General features: G+C 46.2%; 1 protein-coding gene across 3 annotated transcripts in view; it reads right to left on the reverse strand.

Annotated features, from left to right (window-relative positions):
• Positions 1–21,184, reverse strand: part of ccar1 (cell division cycle and apoptosis regulator 1) — a 345,705-nt gene that overhangs the window by 181,450 nt on the left and 143,071 nt on the right. For all 3 annotated transcript variants that reach the window (XM_038773488.1, XM_038773487.1, XM_038773489.1), the window contains one exon: positions 12,730–12,844. In XM_038773488.1, the coding sequence (XP_038629416.1) occupies positions 12,730–12,844 (115 nt within the window). The remainder of the gene's footprint in view (positions 1–12,729; positions 12,845–21,184) is intronic.

The raw sequence follows: 21,184 nt of genomic DNA on the forward strand, positions 1-21,184 counted from the left end.
ATCAGCCCCAGCAAGTTACAACCTGTGACAACGGATCGTACAAATTATCTTCAAAAGCCCCCCCAAAAGGAAAGAAAATTACAGGCATGACCAGTGGGAGAAAAGTTGCTCCCATATGTAGGAGTGGCAAAATATTTGAGCTGCTCCTCCAATCACAAGGCTGTTTCTCCCCTACACTTGCTGCTAATAGGTTCAATTGCACTTCACTAGTGAGCCAATCAGCAGCAAATACAGGAGAAAAGTAGCCTGTGATTGGAGGAGCATCGAAAGGGTGAGCGACGCAGCCTGAACACCAGAGCAGCAGCGGCATGAGGGCCTGCAAAGGGGAGAGAGCAGTTTTAAACCCATTAAACAAGGTTACTGAGGTAATGAATTCCTTGAAAATGACTGTGGACCTCTAACTCAAAGACTTCATACATTCAGGAGCTACTGTATGGAGAAAATGCAGTGCTATTGCAATTAATGTTATTGCAATTAACAGTGTCAACTGTTTTATTTCATAATAAAGATTTGCTTTTCTGTTTTCACATCAAGCGTTTCAGTCACTGCAATTCAAGTAATTCACAGCATCACTTGGGGTGAATGGAATCAAAGGCTATGGGGCGAAAGGAGGATTACGCTATGAGTTGGATGATCAGCCATGATCATGATAAATGGCAGAGCAGGCTCGAAGGGTCAAAGGCCTCCTCCTCCTCCTATCTTCTGTGTCTCTATGTATCAGAGACAAACATGCAACCATTTAGCATATACTAAGATCCCAAATAGCAATAAACAGCTTTGATTTTATAGTGTTTTTATAAATTTACCCCAAAATACGTCAGAGGCAATGAATTCAAAGGTTAAGTCACTGATGTAATGAAGGAAATGTAGTGAGGGTGTGTGCATATGCAATGAAAATGCATGACTTGTGACCTCACCAGTCCGTAGTAGGAGTGTTTAGTGTGCCGGCTGTGCGTAGACGTTTATCAGCTATTTTGGAAAAAAAACTTTGGTTGTTAACTTATGCCTGCTATTTTTCCCCCCCGTTCAAATAGCTGTGTCTCAGAAAATAAGAGTTTTGGGTGGTACAGTGGTTAGCACTGCTGCCTCACAGCGCCAGCGACCTGGGTTCAATTCAGGCCTCGGGTGTCCGTCTGTGTGGAGTTTCTACTTTCTCCCCAAGTTGGCGTGGATTTCCTCTGGGTGCTCCAGTTTCCTTCCACAGTCCAACGATGTACAGGTCAGAGGGATTGGCCATGCTAAATTGCCCCATCCTGTTAAATAATTAAAGTGCTGTCTCTTTAATATATACCATACCCAAAATGTCGCTGTTTACCATTCGAAGTATCCCAGGGCCGAACCCCCAAATTATGGCATGACACCCTGGGCGAGAGTATGGTCAATTCCAGCCCCACTTGACCCAGCATCGCAACAAAAGTAATATTAGATTTAATTTAAATATCCAAGGTCACTGGGCTGAGCCCAATACTGCAGTCAGCAGATTTATAACTTTAATACACCAGAAACAGTTTATGAACAGCATTATAATTAAACAGAAAATGTAACTGACTATGTACTGTCCCTTTTCCAGCACTCCCTTCAAACTACCCCCACTCTATACACAAACACCCACCCAAAACATTAATAAAATGAAAAGATAAAGGATCCCATATGCACTGGGATGACTTCCAGTTCATGTCTTTCTGAAGTTCAGCCTTTTGTTTTGGTATTTCTTCCTTCTAGGTTTGAGAGTTTTCTCTGGCAAGGTCGCCTACTTTCTCTGCAGACCGACGGAGTCCCTGGGCGAGCACTCAGAGCCTGTGCCGACCAGCTGGCGAGTGTATTTGCAGATATCTTCACCACCTCACTCCAGCGCTCTGAGGTGCCACCCCCTTCGAGAAGACCACCATAATACCAGTAGCAAAGAACAAGGTAGCCTGCCTCAATGACTACCGACCAGAGGCCCTGATGTCTGTTATCATGAAATGTTTCGAGCGGCTAGTCATGAGACGGATCACTGCCAGCCTCCCAGACGGTCTCGATCCACTGCAGTTTGCCGATCACTGCAACCACAGCAGATGCGATCTCCCTGGCTTTACAATCAACTCTCAAACACCTCGACAACACGGACAACTATGTAAGACTGTTGTTCATCGACTACAGATCCGCCTTCAACACCATTATCGCAACAAGACTAATAACCAAACTCCGCAATCTTGGACTTGACCCCTCCCTGTGCAGCTGGATCCTCGACTTCCTCACCAACAGACTGCAATCTGTCAGGGAAGGCAACAGCACCTCCTCCACAATAGCCTTCAACACCGGGGCTCCGCAAGGATGTGCGCTCAGTCCTCTACTGTACTCCCGATACACATTTGACTGTGTGGCAAGATTTAACTCCAACTCAATTTATAAGTTTAAGGATGATACGACTGTGGTGGGCTGTATCTTAAACAACGCCGAATCAGACTACAGGAGGGAAATAAACCACTTGGTTGCATTGTGTGCTGAAAACAACCTCTCTAAATGTTGGAAAGACCAAGAAACCGATCATCGACTACTAACTTGATAGTTTTTTTCGAAGAGGTCACAAAGATGATTGATGCAGATAGGGCAGTGGATGTTGTCTATATGGACTTCAGTAAGGCCTTTGACAAGATCCCTCATGGTAGACTGTTACAAAAGGTGAAGTCACACAGGATCAGGGGTGAGCTGGCAAGATGGATACAGAACTGGCTAGGTCATAGAAGGCAGAGTAGCAATGGAAGGGTGCTTTTCTAATTGGAGGCCTGTGACTAGTGGTGTTCTGCAGGGACTGTGCTGTGCTGGGACCTTTGCTGTTCGTAGTATATATAAATGATTTGGAGGAAAATGTAACTGGTCTGATCAGTAAGTTTGCAGACAACACAAAAGGTTGGTGGAATTGCGGATAGCGATGAGGACTGTCAGAGGATACAGCAGGATTTAGATCGTTTGGAGACTTGGGCAGAGAGATGGCAGATGGAGTTTAATCCGGACAAATGTGAGGTAATACATTTTGGAAGGACTAATGCAGGTAGGGAATATAGAGTGAATGGTAGAACCCTCAAGAGTATTGAAAGTCAGAGAGATATTGGTGTTACGGTCCACAGGTCACTGAAAGGGGCAACACAGGTGGAGAAGGTAGTCAAGAAGGCATACGGCATGCTTGCCTTCATTGGCCAGGGCATTGAGTACAAGAATTGGCAAGTCATGTTGCAGCTGTACAGAACCTTAGTTAGGTCACACTTGGAGTATAATGTTCAATTCTGGTCGCCACACTACCAGGCTTTAGAGAGTGTGCAGAAGAGATTTACCAGGATGCTGCCTGGTATGGAGGGCATTAGCTATAAGGAGCAGTTGAATAAACTCGGTTTGTCTCACTGGAACGACGGAGGTTGAGGGGTGACCTGATAGAGGTCTACAAAATTATGAATGGCATAGACAGAGTGGATAGTCAGAGGCTTTTCTCAAGGGTAGAGGGGTCAATTACTAGGGGGCATAGGTTTAAGGTGCAAGGGGCTAGGTTTAGAGGAGATGTTCGAGGCTACACAGAGGGTAGTGGGTGCCTGGAACACGCAGCCGGTGGAGGGGGTGGAAGCAGGGACAATAGTGACATTTAAGGGGCATCTTGACAAATACATGAATAGGATGGGAATAGGAACATAACATAAGAACACAAGAACATAAGAACTAGGAGCAGGAGTAGGACATCTGGCCCCTCGATCCTGCTCCGCCATTCAATGAGATCATGGCTGATCTTTTGTGCACTCAGCTCCACTTTCCGGCCCGAACACCATAACCCTTAATCCCTTTCTTCTTTAAAAAACTATCTATCTTTACTTTAAAAACATGTAATGAAGGAGCCTCAACTGCTTCACTGGGCAAGGAATTCCATAGATTCACAATCCTTTGGGTGAAGAAGTTCCTCCTAAACTCAGTCCTAAATCTACTTCCCCTTATTTTGAGGCTATGTCCCCTAGTTCTGCTTTCATCTGCCAGTGGAAACAACCTGCCCGCATCTATCCTATCTATTCCCTTCATAATTTTAAATGTTCCTATAAGATTCCCCCTCATCCTTCTAAATTCCAACGAGTACAGTCCCAGTCTACTCAACCTCTTCTCATAATCCAACCCCTTCAGCCCTGGGATTAACCTAGTGAATCTCCTCTGCACACCCTCCATCGCCAATACGTCCTTTCTCAAGTAAGGAGACCAAAACTGAAGACAATACTCCAGGTGTGGCCTCACTAACACCTTATAGAATTGCAACATAACCTCCCTAGTCTTAAACTCCATCCCTCTAGCAATGAAGGACAAAATTCCATTTGCCGCCTTAATCACCTGTTGCACCTGTGAACGAACTTTCTGTGACTCATGCTCCAGCTCTAGCTCCTCCAAGACCGAGTTAGGGAACTGGAGCTGGAGTTGGATGAACTTCGGATCATTCGGGAGGCAGAGGGGGCATAGATAGGAGCTTCAGGGAAGTAGTTACACCAAAGACTGACGATAGATGGGTCTGGGAAGAGGGACTGGGAAGAAGCAGTCAGTGCAGGGACCCCCTGCGGTCGTTCCCCTGAGTAACAAGTATACCGTTTTGGATACTTGTGGGGGGGACGACTTACCAGGGGTAAGCCATGGGGTACGGGCCTCTGGCACGGAGTCTGTCCCTGTTGCTCAGAAGGGAAGGGGGGAGAGGAGCAGTACATTAGTAATTGGGGACTCAATAGTCAGGGGCACAGATAGGAGATTTTGTGGGAGCGAGAGAGACTCACATTTGGTATGTGGCTCCCAGGTGCAAGGGTGCGTGATGTCTCGGATCGTGTTTTCCGGGTCCTTAAGGGGGAGGGGGAGGGGGAGCAGCCCCAAGTCGTAGTCCACATTGGCATTAACAACATAGGTAGGACAAGGATGTCAGGCAGGCCTTTAGGGAGCTAGGATGGAAGCTCAGAGCGAGAACAAACAGAGTTGTTATCTCTATGTTGTTGCCCGTGCCACGTGATAGTGAGATGAGGAATAGGGAGAGAGAGCAATAGGGAGAGAGAACCTGAGGGGCACCAATATCATGGGCGGGGGGAGGGGGGGGGGGGGGGGGGGAGGGGGGGGGAGAGATTTGTTAGTGCTCTTTGGGGGGGTTTAAACTAATTCAGCAGGGGCATGGGAACCTGGATTGTAGTTTTGGGGTACGGGAGATTGAGAGTATAGAGGTCAGGAGCACAGATATGACTTCGCAGGAGGGTGCCAGTGTTCAGGTAGGTGGTCTGAAGTGTGTCTACTTCAATGCCAGGAGTATACGAAGTAAGGTAGGGGAACTGGCAGCATGGGTTGGTACCTGGGACTTCGATGTTGTGGCCATTTCAGAGACATGGATAGAGCGAGGACAGGAATGGTTGTTGCAGGTTCCGGGGTTTAGGTATTTTAGTAAGCTCAGAGAAGGGGGCAAAAGAGGGGGAGGTGTGGCACTGCTAGTCAAGGACAGTATTACGGTGGCGGAAAGGATGCCATGCTGGGTGGCCCCTGGACAAGGGAAACCCAGGAGTGCAGGGGCCTGTTCTCATAATTTGTACTATGACCGTGGCCATTTTGGATGGTCCCCTAACAAATGGAAACCCCCGATGGCAGTAGCGCATCAACAAGTTCAGTACGTTTGACCCCACAGCAGGGTGGGGGAAGAGGGGAAACAGGCCAAAAAACGATCATAATAGTCACCTGGAACGTCAGGGGACTCAACGGCCCAGTGACAAGATCCAGAGTGTTCACCCATCTGAAAGGAACAAAAGCCAACATCATTTTCCTCGAAGAGACACACCTGAGGGAGAAGGCCCCACCGAGTAAGAAAGGGATGGGTGGACCAGACCAACCATACATGTTGTAGCTGGGGGAAGGGCAATTATGATGCCATTAGACATGACTTAGGATGTGTAGGTTGGAGAAGTAGGCTGCAAGGGTTGGGCACACTGGATATGTGGAGCTTGTTCAAGGAACAGCTATTGCGTGTTCTTGATAAGTACGTACCAGTCAGGCAGGGAGGAAGGGGTCGAGCGAGGGAACCGTGGTTTACCAAAGAAGTGGAATCTCTTGTTAAGAGGAAGAAGGACGCCTATGTGAAGACGAGGCGTGAAGTTTCAGTTGGGGCGCTTGATAGTTACAAGGAAGCGAGGAAGGATCTAAAGAGAGAGCTAAGACGAGCAAGGAGGGGACATGAGAAGTCTTTGGCAGGTAGGATCAAGGAAAACCCAAAAGCTTTCTATAGGTATGTCAGGAATAAAAGAATGACTAGGGTAAGAGTAGGGCCAGTCAAGGACAGTGGTGGAAAGTTGTGTGTGGAGGCTGAGGAGATAAGCGAGATACTAAATGAATACTTTTCGTCAGTATTCACTCAGGAAAAAGATAATGTTGTGGAGGAGAATGCTGAGACCCAGGCTAATAGAATAGATGGCATTGAGGTGCGTAGGGAAGAAGTGTTGGCAATTCTGGACAAGGTGAAAATAGATAAGTCCCCGGGGCCTGATGGGATTTATCCTAGGATTCTCTGGGAAGCCAGGGAAGAGATTGCTGAGCCTTTGGCTTTGATTTTTATGTCATCATTGGCTACAGAAATAGTGCCAGAGGACTGGAGGATAGCAAATGTGGTCCCTTTGTTCAAGAAGGGGAGTACAGATAACCCCGGTAACTATAGGCCGGTGAGCCTCACGTCTGTTGTGGGTAAAGTCTTGGAGAGGATTATAAGAGATACGATTTATAATCATTTGGATAGGAATAATATGATGAGGGATAGTCAGCATGGTTTTGTGAATGGTAGGTCATGCCTCACAAACCTTATTGAGTTCTTTGAGAAGGTGACTGAACAGGTAGACGAGGGTAGAGCAGTTGATGTGGTGTATATGGATTTCAGTAAAGCGTTTGATAAGGTTCCCCACGGTCGGCTATTGCAGAAAATACGGAGGCTGGGGATTGAGGGTGATTTAGAGATGTGGATCAGAAATTGGCTAGTTGAAAGAAGACAGAGGGTGGTGGTTGATGGGAAATGTTCAGAATGGAGTTCAGTTACGAGTGGCGTACCATAAGGATCTGTTCTGGGGCCGTTGCTGTTTGCCATTTTTATAAATGACCGAGAGGAGGGCACAGAAGGTTGGGTGAGTAAATTTGCAGACGACACTATAGTCGGTGGAGTTGTAGACAGTGTGGAAGGATGTTGCAGGTTACAGAGGGACATAGATAAGCTGCAGAGCTGGGCTGAGAGGTGGCAAATGGAGTTTAATGTGGTGGTTGATGGGAAATGTTCAGAATGGAGTTCAATTTAAGGCTATGTCCCCTTGTGCTAGCCACCTCCATCCGCGGGAGAAGGCTCTCACTGTCCACCCTATCTAACCCTCTGATTGGCTCCCCGTTATCTACTGCACTGGTAATGTCCTCAAAAAATTCCACTAAATTAGTTAGGCATTACCTGCCCTTTATGAACCCATGCTGCGTCTGCCCAATGGGACAATTTCTATCCAGATTCCTCGCTATTTCTTCCTTGATGATAGATTCCAGCATCTTCCCTACTGCCGAAGTTAAGCTCACTGGTCCATAATTTCCTGCTCTCTGCCTACCTCCTTTTTTAAACAGTGGTGTCATGTTTGCTAATTTCCAATCCACCGGGACCTAGAGTCTTTCCAATCCACAAGAGTCTAGTGAATTTTGGTAAATCATCATTAGTGCATCTGCAATTTCCCAGCCATTTCTTTTAGCACTCTGGGATGCATTTATCAGGGCCAGGAGACTTGTCTACCTTTAGTGCCATTAGCTTGCCCATCACTACCTCCTTAGTGATAAAAATCCTCTCAAGGTCCTCACCTGCCATAGCCTCATTTCTATCAGTCGCTGGCATGTTATTTGTGTCTTCCACTGTGAAGACCGACCCAAAAAACCTGTTCAGTTCCTCAGCCATATCCTCATCTCCCATTATTAAAACTCCATTCTCATCCTCTAAAGGACCAATATTTACCTTAGCCACTCTTTTTTGCTTTATATATTTGTAAAAACTTTTACTGTCTGTTTTTATATTCTGAGCAAGTTTACTCTCATACTCTATCTTACTCTTCTTTATAGCTTTTTTAGTAGCTTTCTGTTGCCCCCTAAAGATTTCCCAGTCCTCTAATCTCCCAGCAATCTTTGCCACTTTATATGCTTTTTCCTTCAATTTGATCCTCTCCCTTATTTCCTTAGATATCCACGGTCGATTTTCCCTCTTTCTACCGTCCTTCCTTTTTGTGGGTATAAACCTTTGCTGAGCACTGTGAAAAATTGCTTGGAAGGTTCTCCACTGTTCCTCAACTGTTCCACCATAAAGTCTTTGCTCCCAGTCTACCTTAGCTAGTTCTTCTCTCATCCTATTGTAATCTCCTTTGTTTAAAGACAAAACTTTCTCACCCTCCATCTGTATTTTAAATTCCACCATATTGTGATCGCTCCTTCCGATTGGATCCCTAACTATGAGATCATGAATCAATCTTGTCTCATTACAGGACAAGATCTAGGACCGCTTGTTCCCTCGTAGGTTCCATTACATACTGTTCTAGGAAACTATCGCGGATACATTCTATAAACTCCTCCTCAAGGTTGCCTGGCTAAACCAATCGACATGTAGATTAAAATCCCCCATGATAACTGCTGTACCATTTCTACATGCATCAGTTATTTCTTTGTTTATTGCCTGCCCCACAATAACGTTACTATTTGGTGGCCGATAGACTATTCCTATCAGTGACTTTATCGCCTTACTATTCCTGATTTCTACCCAAATGGATTCAACCTTATCCTCCATAGCACCGATGTCATCCCTTACTATTGCCCGGATGTCATCCTTAAATAACAGAGCAACACCACCTCCCTTACCATCCACTCTGTCCTTCCGAATATTTAACTCCCAGTCGTGACCATCCTTTAACCATGTTTTAGTAAAGGCCACAAAATCATAGTCATTCACGATGATTTGTGCCATCAACTCATTTACTTTATTCCGAATACTACGAGCATTTAGGTAAAGTACACTTATGTTGGTGTTTTTACCTCTGTTTTGAATCATAACATCTCCAGTTTTATTCCTTTTAGTATTACTGGGCCTATTCACTGAGCTCCCCTCAGTCACTGTACCTTGTACTGTCGCCCTTTTTGATTTTTGACTATGTCTTCTCTGCCTTGCACTTTTCCCCTTACTTCCTTTTGCTTCTGTCCCTGTTTTTACTACCTTCCAACTTCCTGCATCGGTTCCCATCCCCCTGCCACATTAGTTTAAACCCTCCCCAACAGCTCTAGAAACCCCCCCCCCCCCCCCCCCCCCCCAGGACATCGGTTCCAGTCCGAATAGAGGGATATGGACCCAGGAAGTGTAGAAGATTTTAGTTTAGACGGCCAACATGGTCGGCACGGGTTTGGAGAGCCGAAGGGCCTGTTCCTGTGCTGTACTTTTCTTTGTTCTTTGTTCAGGATGCGTAGCACAACACACACTCCCGCCTGCATCAATGGCTCCAAAGTGGAGATGGTTGATAGCTTTAAGTTCCTGGGGTCACCATCACCAACAGTCTGTCCTGGTCCACTCACGTTGATGCAACAGTCAAGAAAGCCCAACAACTCCTACAAAAAACAAAATCCAGCTAGCCCTCCCGAATCTACAATTCTACCACTGGGCGGCAACAGCCGAGCGAGGGGATGGATCCAGGAGCCAGAAGCCGTGTGGGTGCGTGCGGAGGAGGCCTCCTGCATGGGGACCTCCCTCCGGGCCCTCGCCACGGCAGCACTCCCATCCCCACCCAAAAAACACTCCAGCAGCCCAGTGGTGACAGCCACCCTCCAATCCTGGAACCAACTGCGGCAGCAATTTGGCCTGACCAAAATGTCGGACAAGGCTCCCATCTGCAACAACCATAGGTTCACACCAGCACTGACTGACGCCACCTTCAAAAGGTGGAGGCAGGACGGGGGGGCACTGACAGTCAGGGACCTATACACGGACGACAGGATCGCAACACTGGACGAACTGACAGAGAAATTTCAGCTAGCTGGGGAGAACGAGCTACGGTACCTGCAGCTCAAAAACTTCCTACGAAAGGAGACAAGGACGTACCCACAACCACCACGACAGACACTACTGGAAGACCTACTGGACGCAAGTATCCTAGAGAAAGGGAACTGTAGCGACATGTATGACCGACTGGTAGAAAGGGACGACACCGTACTGGACGCAACAAGAAGGAAATGGGAGGACGACCCGGGGGATGGAGATAGGGTGGGGACTCTGGAGCGAAGCACTGCATAGGGTCAACTCCACCTCCACGTGCGCAAGGCTCAGCCTGACGCAACTAAAAGTGGTACATAGAGCCCACTTAACGAGAAACCGTATGAGTAGGTTCTTCCCGGAGGTGGAAGACAGATGTGAACGGTGCCAAAGAGGCCCGGCCAACCACGCCCACATGTTCTGGTCTTGCCCCAGACTTGTGGATTACTGGACAGCCTTCTTCTAAAGTGGTGGGGGTGAGGGTGGAGCCATGCCCGATAGTGGCGGTCTTCGGGGTTTCAGACCAGCCAGATCTATTCCTGGGGAGGAGGGCGGACGCCCTTGCCTTTGCCTCCCTGATCGACCGCCGTAGAATCCTGTTTGGCTGGCGGTCAGCAGCACCGCCCAGAGCTGCAGACTGGATGTCCGACCTCTCGGAATCTCTCCAAATGGAGAAAATCAAATTCGCCATCCGAGGGTCAGACGACGGCTTCCATAGAACGTGGGAGCCATTCATGCAATTGTTCCGGGACCTGTTTGTGGCCAACGTACAAGAGGAAGAATAGTCGGGTGGCCAAGAATCAGGGGAAAATGGACGGGAATCGGGGGAAGGTAGCCGGGGGGGGGGGGGGGGGGGGGGGGGGGGGGGGGGGGGTTGTTGTTGTTGTTATGAAGATGCTTACCTGTAAATATACATGTTAAATTTTTGTGTTTTCTTTTTTTCTCTCTAATAATTTGTAATATATAAAATATGAAAACTCAATAAAAAACATTTATAAAAAAAAAAGAAAGCCCAACAACGTCTCTACTTCCTACGGAAGCTAAAGAAATTTGGCATGTCTGCATCGACTCTCTCAAACTTCTACAGATATGCGATAGAGCATCCTATCTGGCTGCATCACAACCTGGTAAAGCAACTGCTTGGTCCAAGATTGCAAGAAACGGCAGAGTGTGGTGAACTCAATCCAATGCATCACACAAGCTTGCCACCCCGACAATGATTCTGTATACACATCCCCCTGCCTCAGGAAGGCAGGCAGCATTATCAGTGACCCCTCCCACCTTCTTCCAGACTCTTCCATCAGGCAGAGGCACAGAAGTCTGAAGACCCGCACATCCAGAGATAGGAACAGCTTCTTCCCCAGCTACAAGATTAGTCAATGACTCCCCCTCGGACTGATCTGTTCCCTGTAAGAACACTATTCACGACGCCCTATGCTGCTCTTGCTCATGTATTTGCTTTGTTTGGCCCCTTGTTCCACACTGTAACCAATCGTTGTTTGTCGATGTTGCATTTATCAATGTTCTCTGTTGATTATTCTTTTGTCTACCATGTACGTACTGTGTACGTTCCCTAGGCCGCAGAAAAATACTTTTAACTGTACTCCGGTACATGTGACAATAAATCAAATCAAAAGATTCAAGATCATTTCAGGTTTACAGCAAAGATGCGCCGGCACTCACTGGTTTTAGAATAATAAAGCAGTTCAGTCCTTCACCGAGAAAGAAACAGAAGAGTGTGTTCCTTCTCCTGCCAAGGTCTAAACACTTCTGCCCAGTTCTCTCAAAAAGCATCATGCAGGAAAGAATAACTGACCGTTGTCAGGCAGAACACTGTCCCTAGCCAACCCACCAATGGCCAGTACGCCAATACCAACTTCTTCTAAAACCAGTTTCCAAGGCTCACTTGGCGTGAAGAGTCTGGTCTTTCCTCTCCAAACATAAAACCCGAGAACACAATGTCCTGACAAGTAGGCTGCTTCGGCTCATGTTTTCTCCTTAAAAGGGACATTCTGATCATGGGTCCACAGACCAAAAATAATTAAATAAATGGGAACAAAGGAAATAAACAGTCAGGACTCCTACAGTCTCGAATGCATTTTTGATGTGCAAACTTGAAGAAGAGTACCGTAAAGTCCACTACCTCGTTTATGAGCCTACTTAGGCCTCATCTGGAGTATGGGGTCCAGTTCTGGGTGCCATTCTTGAGTAAGCATGCATTGGAGTACAGAGCAGATACATAAGAATTATTCCAGGGATAAAGAACTATAGCTGGAGATAGATTAAAGGGATTGGGTCTGTTTTCCTTGGAAAAAAGGCTGAGCGAAGACTTAATAGAGGTATTCAAAATGCTGAGCAGTATGGGCAGGGTAAATGGTAAGAAGCTGTTCCCACTCAAGAGTTCATCAATAGCTAGAGGGCACAGATTCAAAGTAATGGGCAAAATTATTAGAACTGATGAGGAAAATCTTTTTGGACTCTTGAAGAAATTTCCGGAGAGTTTGGCGGAGGCAGGTTTGATTGAGGTATTCGATGGGGAATGGGACTGCTATCTGTAAGGAAAGAATGTGCAAGTTTACAGGGATAAGGGATAACAGATGCATTCGGTAGAATGTTTTCAGCGAGCCAGTGCAGACTCAATGGGCCGTCCTTCTGCACTGCCAGGATACGGTGATTCATTCAGCTAAGCTCACCTGATTGGGCAAAGTCTGTATTCGTTGCGCATTCCATTTGAAGGGCATGTTGGGGTTGTAAGCAGCTTCCACCAGAACCCGGTCGCCAACCTGGGGTGCCTTGCCTTTCACGGCACTAGTGGATGCAAAAACAATTAGGCAATACATTATAGCAGAGTGAAGATTTAATACACATGCATGAATGAACTAGAACTTTACTGATTGGTTTCCAGGTTTGAAATGGGAAAAATAATTAATTTTCATCGACAATCTGCTTTAATTTGCTCAACTTCAGAGATTCCCATTAGCAATCTACCTTAACTATGCTCAGATTACAAATCTTTGCCACCAAACTGTTTGGAGTGACTTGCAGAATGGCCGTCTGTGCACTGGACTGTATGTTCTTTGTGACAAATACTTTTCATGAAGTGTCATTTGGTAACGGATTATCCTTAAACCCCTCTTCTTAGTCTTCGAAATGTTGTCCCTCAGCAACATCATCCGAAGACAAAATGTTAATTTCACACGTCACGCAGACACGCCATCCAGTTGTCACCAGCTCTTCTCCTGATTTTTTGTCTAATCCCGGGATATATTCAATGACCCAGTCTCCACTGATCCCTGAAGTACAGAATTCCAAAGATTAATAATTCTTTGAGGAAATGCTAATACCTATGGGGTACTTTTGGCAAGAACTTATCAAACAAGACAGAGTTGCTTATTGGCCACCAAACTAGTGAAATGTTGGGCATGATAAAAATCAGGGAACTAGAACTGCATGTAACACAGGTACTAGAGTAATAATAGGCAACTTGAATTTATACCTGTCTGGATAAACCTAATTATCCAGAGTATGTACGAGATGGGTTTCTGGAACAAGTTGTGAAGGAATCAACTCGGAATCGGGCTATTTCAGAGTTACTGTTATCTAATGAGAAAGAGCTCATCAAATAACCTTGCTGTAAGACTTCCAATAACGGGGATGTACTGAGCGCATGCCCACAAGGTGGGTTTCCTCGAATAAATAGAAAATAGGCACTTTTAATCAAAATTACCTCGCAAAAATTGGACAAAAATATCCCCCCACATAGCAAATAGGTGCAGGAGGAAGCCATTCAGCCTTTTGAGCCTGCACCACCATTCATTATGATCATGGCTGATCATGCAAATTCAGTATCCTGCTCCCTCTTCCCTCTGATATCTTGATCCCTTTAGCTGCAAAGGCTACATCCAGCTCCCTCTTGCAGCTTTCTGTGGTAGAAAATTCCACAACTCCCTGAGAGAAGATGTTCTTCCTCATCTCAGTCCTGAATGGCTTACCCCTTATTCTTAGGATGTTACCCTAGTTCTATACGTCCCCAACATCGAGAACATTCTTCCCGTGTCAAGCCTGTCCAGTCCCATCAGTATTTCATATGTTTCTACGAGATCCCCTCTCATTCTTCTAAACTCCAGTGAGTACAAGACCAGTCGATGCAGTCATTCTTCATGTCAGTCCTGCCATCCGAGGAATTAGTCTGGTGAACCTTCGCTGGACACCCTCAATAGCAAGAATGTCTTTCTTCAAACTAGAAGACCAAAAATGCACACAATACTCAAGGTGTGGCCTCACCAAGGCCCTGTATAACTGCAGCATGACACCAATACGTAAATCCTCTCGCTATGAAGGCCAGTATGGCATTAGCTTTCCTCACCGCCTGCTGTACCTACATGCCAACCCTCAGTGACTGTTCCACCATGACACCCAGGTCTCGTTTTTCCTAAACTGCCACCATTCAGATAATAATCAGTCTTCCTATTTTTGCCACCAAAGTGGATAAGTTCACATCTACCCACATTATATTGCATTTGCAAAGTATTTGCCCACTCAGCCAACCTGTCCAAGTCATCCTGCAGCTCCTTTGCATCCTCCTCACAGCAAACACTGCCACGCAGTTTAGTGTTGTCTGCAAATTTGGAGATATTGCATGTGATTCGTTCGTCCAAATCATTAATGTATATTCTAAACAGCGGGGGTCGCAGCACTGAACCCCCAGCACTGGTACCCCACTAGTCACTGTCTGCCACTCTAAAAAGGACCCGCTTATTCCCACACTCTGCTTCCCATCTGCCAACCAGTTCTCTATGCACGTCAATACATTATCCCCAATAGCATGAATTTTAATTTTGCTCACTAATGAAGGACACAGGCGGTTCGTCTAGATAGGATATGTGATTGGCACAGGCTTGGGAGGGTCGAAGGGCCTGTATCTGTGTTGTATTGTTATTTGTTCTTGGGTGGGACCTTGTTAAAAGTCTTTTGAAAGTCCAAATACACAGCATTCACTGGTTCATTCTTGTTCACTGACTGGTCATATCCACAAAAAATTCCAGATTTGTCAAGTATGATTTCCCTTTAGTGAATCCAGGCCGACATAGGCCTATCCTGCCCCGCTTTCCATATTTCATCCCAAATAATTGACTCCAGCATTTCCCCAGCACGGATGTCAGGCTAACCGGTCTATAATTTCCCTTTTCTTCCCTCCTTTTTTAACCCTGTACAATGCACGGACAGATCGAAATGGCGGGAAGCAGTGGTTCCAGAGGCTACAAAGGGACCAAAAGTGGAGGCAAAGGACAGGAGAAGCGAGCAAGCAGATCAGCAGATTCATGAGGGGGGTCCCCAGCCACACCCAAGAGAGGGAGACCTGCAACCAGTAAAACAAGTTCCTCCCCCCGCAAGAGAATGGATGGAAGAAGTTCCTCATAAACGAACTTAAGGAAGAAATTAAGGTCAAGATCAGCTGTTAAGGTGGAGGTCAGAGTGTTGGCCATCTTGAAGGTGGACCTCGAAAAACTGGAAAGTAGATTGGGGACCCGGGAAAGCACGATTAAGGACCTGGAGGCAGATATGACAAGATTGGTGGTGGCCCAGGCGAACCTGAAAGGAACGTTTGAGGATCAGGAGAACCGATCGAGGCACCAAAACCTCAGGGGATAGGGCAGCAAAGCGCAGCAGAGGGTGACGGGGAGACAGAGGGGAAATCAAAACAACGGGCGTAAGTGAGGGTCAGCTGTGGTGCATCACCCACTGGGGAGAAAGCATCGGGCAACTTGGTGGGTGGGTGGGTGGGTTGGGGGGGGGGGGGGGAGAAGAGTTAAACAGAAATGATCAAGGGCAGATAATTGTCAGGAAGGTCAAAGTGTATGGTGAACACGTGGCAAGGGCAGGGGCTGGGAGAAATAGGGTACTAGGGATTGGGACTGGTGGAGGGCATAGGGTGGGCAGATAGGGAAGGGGAGGTAGCAGAAGGACAGAAGCACAGGGGGAACAAAGTGATGGGGGGGGGGGGGGGGAAAGAGGGGTGGCGACAACAGGCCACATGAGGTAACAAAGAATAAATTGGTACCTCATGCAGCCACTTTGGAGGGTCCCCAAAGGGAAACCCGGGAGTGCAGGGGCTCACCTACTTGGCATACGCATAATTGGCAGCCATGCTGGGTGGCCCCTGGACAAGGGAAACCCAGGAGTGCAGGGGCCTGTTCTCATAATTTGTACTATGACCGTGGCCATTTTGGATGGTCCCCTAACAAATGGAAACCCCCGATGGCAGTAGCGCATCAACAAGTTCAGTACGTTTGACCCCACAGCAGGGTGGGGGAAGAGGGGAAACAGGCCAAAAAAACGATCATAATAGTCACCTGGAACGTCAGGGGACTCAACGGCCCAGTGACAAGATCCAGAGTGTTCACCCATCTGAAAGGAACAAAAGCCAACATCATTTTCCTCGAAGAGACACACCTGAGGGAGAAGGCCCCACCGAGTAAGAAAGGGATGGGTGGACCAGACCAACCATACATGTTGTAGCTGGGGGAAGGGCAATTATGATGCCATTAGACATGACTTAGGATGTGTAGGTTGGAGAAGTAGGCTGCAAGGGTTGGGCACACTGGATATGTGGAGCTTGTTCAAGGAACAGCTATTGCGTGTTCTTGATAAGTACGTACCAGTCAGGCAGGGAGGAAGGGGTCGAGCGAGGGAACCGTGGCTTACCAAAGAAGTGGAATCTCTTGTTAAGAGGAAGAAGGACGCCTATGTGAAGACGAGGCGTGAAGTTTCAGTTGGGGCGCTTGATAGTTACAAGGAAGCGAGGAAGGATCTAAAGAGAGAGCTAAGACGAGCAAGGAGGGGACATGAGAAGTCTTTGGCAGGTAGGATCAAGGAAAACCCAAAAGCTTTCTATAGGTATGTCAGGAATAAAAGAATGACTAGGGTAAGAGTAGGGCCAGTCAAGGACAGTGGTGGAAAGTTGTGTGTGGAGGCTGAGGAGATAAGCGAGATACTAAATGAATACTTTTCGTCAGTATTCACTCAGGAAAAAGATAATGTTGTGGAGGAGAATGCTGAGACCCAGGCTAATAGAATAGATGGCATTGAGGTGCGTAGGGAAGAAGTGTTGGCAATTCTGGACAAGGTGAAAATAGATAAGTCCCCGGGGCCTGATGGGATTTATCCTAGGATTCTCTGGGAAGCCAGGGAAGAGATTGCTGAGCCTTTGGCTTTGATTTTTATGTCATCATTGGCTACAGAAATAGTGCCAGAGGACTGGAGGATAGCAAATGTGGTCCCTTTGTTCAAGAAGGGGAGTACAGATAACCCCGGTAACTATAGGCCGGTGAGCCTCACGTCTGTTGTGGGTAAAGTCTTGGAGAGGATTATAAGAGATACGATTTATAATCATCTAGATAGGAATAATATGATGAGGGATAGTCAGCATGGTTTTGTGAAGGGTAGGTCATGCCTCACAAACCTTATTGAGTTCTTTGAGAAGGTGACTGAACAGGTAGACGAGGGTAGATGAGGGATTTCAGTAAAGCGTTTGATAAGGTTCCCCACGGTCGGCTATTGCAGAAAATACGGAGGCTGGGGATTGAGGGTGATTTAGAGATGTGGATCAGAAATTGGCTAGTTGAAAGAAGACAGAGGGTGGTGGTTGATGGGAAATGTTCAGAATGGAGTTCAGTTACGAGTGGCGTACCATAAGGATCTGTTCTGGGGCCGTTGCTGTTTGCCATTTCTATAAATGACCGAGAGGAGGGCACAGAAGGTTGGGTGAGTAAATTTGCAGACGACACTATAGTCGGTGGAGTTGTAGACAGTGTGGAAGGATGTTGCAGGTTACAGAGGGACATAGATAAGCTGCAGAGCTGGGCTGAGAGGTGGCAAATGGAGTTTAATGTAGAGAAGTGTGAGGTGATTCACTTTGGAAAGAATAACACGAATGTGGAATATTTGGCTAATGGTAAAATTCTTGGTAGTGTGGATGAGCAGAGGGATCTCGGTGTCCAAGAACATAGATCCCTGAAAGTTACCATCCAGGTTGATAGGGTTGTGAAGAAGGCCTATGGTGTGTTGGCCTTTATTGGTAGAGGGATTGAGTTCTGGAGCCATGAGGTCATGTTGCAGCTGTACAAAACTCTGGTACGGACGCATTTGGAGTATTGCGCACAGTTCTGGTCGCCTCATGAAAGGAAGGACGTGGAAGCTTTGGAACGTGTGCAGAGGAGATTTACCAGGATGTTGCCTGGTATGGAGGGAAAATCTTATGAGGAAAGGCTGATGGACTTGAGGTTGTTTTCGTTAGAGAGAAGAAGGTTAAGAGGTGACTTAATAGAGGCATACAAAATGATCAGAGGGTTAGATAGGGTGGACAGTGAGAGCCTTCTCCCGCGGATGGAGGTGGCTAGCACGAGGGGACATAGCCTTAAATTGAGGGGTAATAGATATAGGACAGAGGTAGGTTTTTTACGCAAAGAGTGGTGAGGCCGTCGAATGCCCTACCTGCAACAGTAGTGAACTCGCCAACATTGAGGGCATTTAAAAGTTTATTGGATAAGCATATGGATGATAATGGCATAGCGTAGGTTAGATGGCCTTTAGTTTTTGACTTCCAATGTCGGTGCAACATCGTGGGCCGAAGGGCCTGTATTGTGCTGTAGCGTTCCATGTTCTATGTTCATGCACTAGCACACCCAGGTCTCTCTGCACAGCGGCATGTTTTAATATTTTATCGTTTAAATAATAATCCCGTTTGCTGTTATTCCTACCAAAATGGTAACCTCACATTTGTCAACATTGTATTCCATCTGCCAGACCCTAGCCCATTCACTTAACCTATCCAAATCCCTCTGCAGACTTCCAGTATCCTCTGCACTTTTTGCTTTACCACTCATCTTAGTGTCGTCTGCAAACTTGGACACATTGCCCTTGGTCCCCAACTTCAAATCATCTATGTAAATTGTGAATAATTGTGGGCCCAACACGGATCCCTGAGACACCACTAACTAGATTGCCAACCAGAGATATACCCATTAATCCCCACTCTTTGCTTTCTATTAATTAACCAATCCTCTATCCGAGCTACTACTTTACCCTTAATGCCATGCATCTTTATCTTATGCAGCAACCTTTTGTGTGGCACCTTGTCAAAGGCTTTCTGGAAATCCAGATATACCACATCCATTGGCTCCCCGTTATCTACTGCACTGGTCATGTCCTCAAAAAATTCAACTAAATTAGTTAGGCACGACCTGCCCTTTATGAACCCATGCTACGTCTGCCCAATGGGACAATTTCTATTCAGATGCCTCGCTATTTCTTCCTTGATGATAGATTCCAGCATCTTCCCTACTACCGAAGTTAAGCTCACTGGCCTATAATTACCCGCTCTCTGCCTACCTCCTTTTTTAAACAGTGGTGTCATGTTTGCTAATTTCCAATCCACTGGGACGACCCCAGAGTCTAGTGACTTTTGGTAAATTATCACTAGTGCATTTGCAATTTCCCTAGCCATCTCTTTTAGCACTCTGGTATGCATTCCATCAGAGCCAGGAGACTTGTCTACCTTTAGCCCCATTAGCTTGCCCATCACTCCCTCCTTAGTGATAACAATCCTCTCAAGGTCCTCACCTGTCATAGCCTCATTTCTATCAGTCACTGGCATGGTATTTGTGTCTTCCACTGTGAAGACCGACCCAAAAAACCTGTTCAGTTCCTCAGCCATTGCCTCATCTCCCATTATTAAAACTCCCTTCTCATCCTCTAAAGGACCAATATTTACCTTAGCCACTCTTTTTTGTTTTATATATTTGTAAAAACCTTTACCCATCTGTTTTTATATCCTGAGCAAGTTTACTCTCATAATCTATCTTACACTTCTTTATAGCTTTTTTAGTAGCTTTCTATTGCCACCTAAAGATTTCCCAGTCCTCTAGTCTCCCACCAATTTTTGCCACTTTGTATGCTTTTTCCTTCAATTTGATACTCTCCCTTATTTCCTTAGATATCCACGGTCGATTTTCCCTCTTTCTAACGTCCTTCCTTTTTGTTGATATAAACCTTTGCTGAGCACTGTGAAAAATCCCTTGGTAGTTTCTCCACTGTTCCACCATAAAGTCTTTGCTCCCAGTCTACCTTAGCTAGTTCTTCTCTCATCCCATTGTAATCTCCTTTGTTTAAACACAAAACACTAGTATTTGATTTTACTTTCTCACCCTCCATCTGTATTTTAAATTCCACCATATTGTGATCGTCCTTCCGAGAGGATCCCTAACTATGAGATCATGAATCAATCCTGTCTCATTACACAGGACAAGATCTAGGACCGCTTGTTCCCTCGTAGGTTCCATTACATACTGTTCTAGAAAACCATTGCGGATAAATTCTATAAACTCCTCCTCAAGGCTGCCCGGACCGACCTGGTTAAACCAATCGACATGTAGATTGAAATCCCCCATGATAACTGCTGTACCCTTTCTACATGCATCAGTTATTTCTTTGTTTATTGCCTGCCCCACCATAACTTTAATATTTGGTGGCCTATAGACTACTCCTATCAGTGACTTTTTCGCCTTACTATTCCTGATTTCCACCCAAATGGATTCAACCGTATCCTCCATAGCTCCGATGTCATCCCTTACTATTGCCCGGTTATCATCCTTAAATAACAGAGCTACACCACCTCCCTTACCATCCACTCTGTCCTTCCGAATAGTTTGATAGCCTCGGATATTTAACTCCCAGTTGTGACCATCCTTTAACCATGTTTCAGTAATGGCCACTAAATCAGTCATTCACGATGATTTGCGCCATCAACTCATTTACGTTATTCCGAATACTACGAGCATGCAGGTAAAGTACACTTACGTTGGTTTTTTAACCACTGTTTTGAATCTTAACATCTCCAGTTTCATTCCTTTTAGTATTACTGGGCCTATTCAGTCAGCTCCCCTCAGTCACTGTACATTGTACTGTCGCCCTTTTTGATTTTTGACTTTGGCTTCTCTGCCTTACACTTTCCCCCTTACTTTCTTTTGGTTCTGTCCCTGTTTTACTACCTTCCAACTTCCTGCATCGGCTCCCATCCCCCTGCCACATTAGTTTAAACCTTCCCCAACAACTCTCGCAAACACCATCGGTTCCAGGACGCACGATGGA

This window comes from Scyliorhinus canicula, chromosome 16, assembly GCF_902713615.1.
Source record: "Scyliorhinus canicula chromosome 16, sScyCan1.1, whole genome shotgun sequence".
Lineage (NCBI taxonomy): Eukaryota > Metazoa > Chordata > Chondrichthyes > Carcharhiniformes > Scyliorhinidae > Scyliorhinus > Scyliorhinus canicula.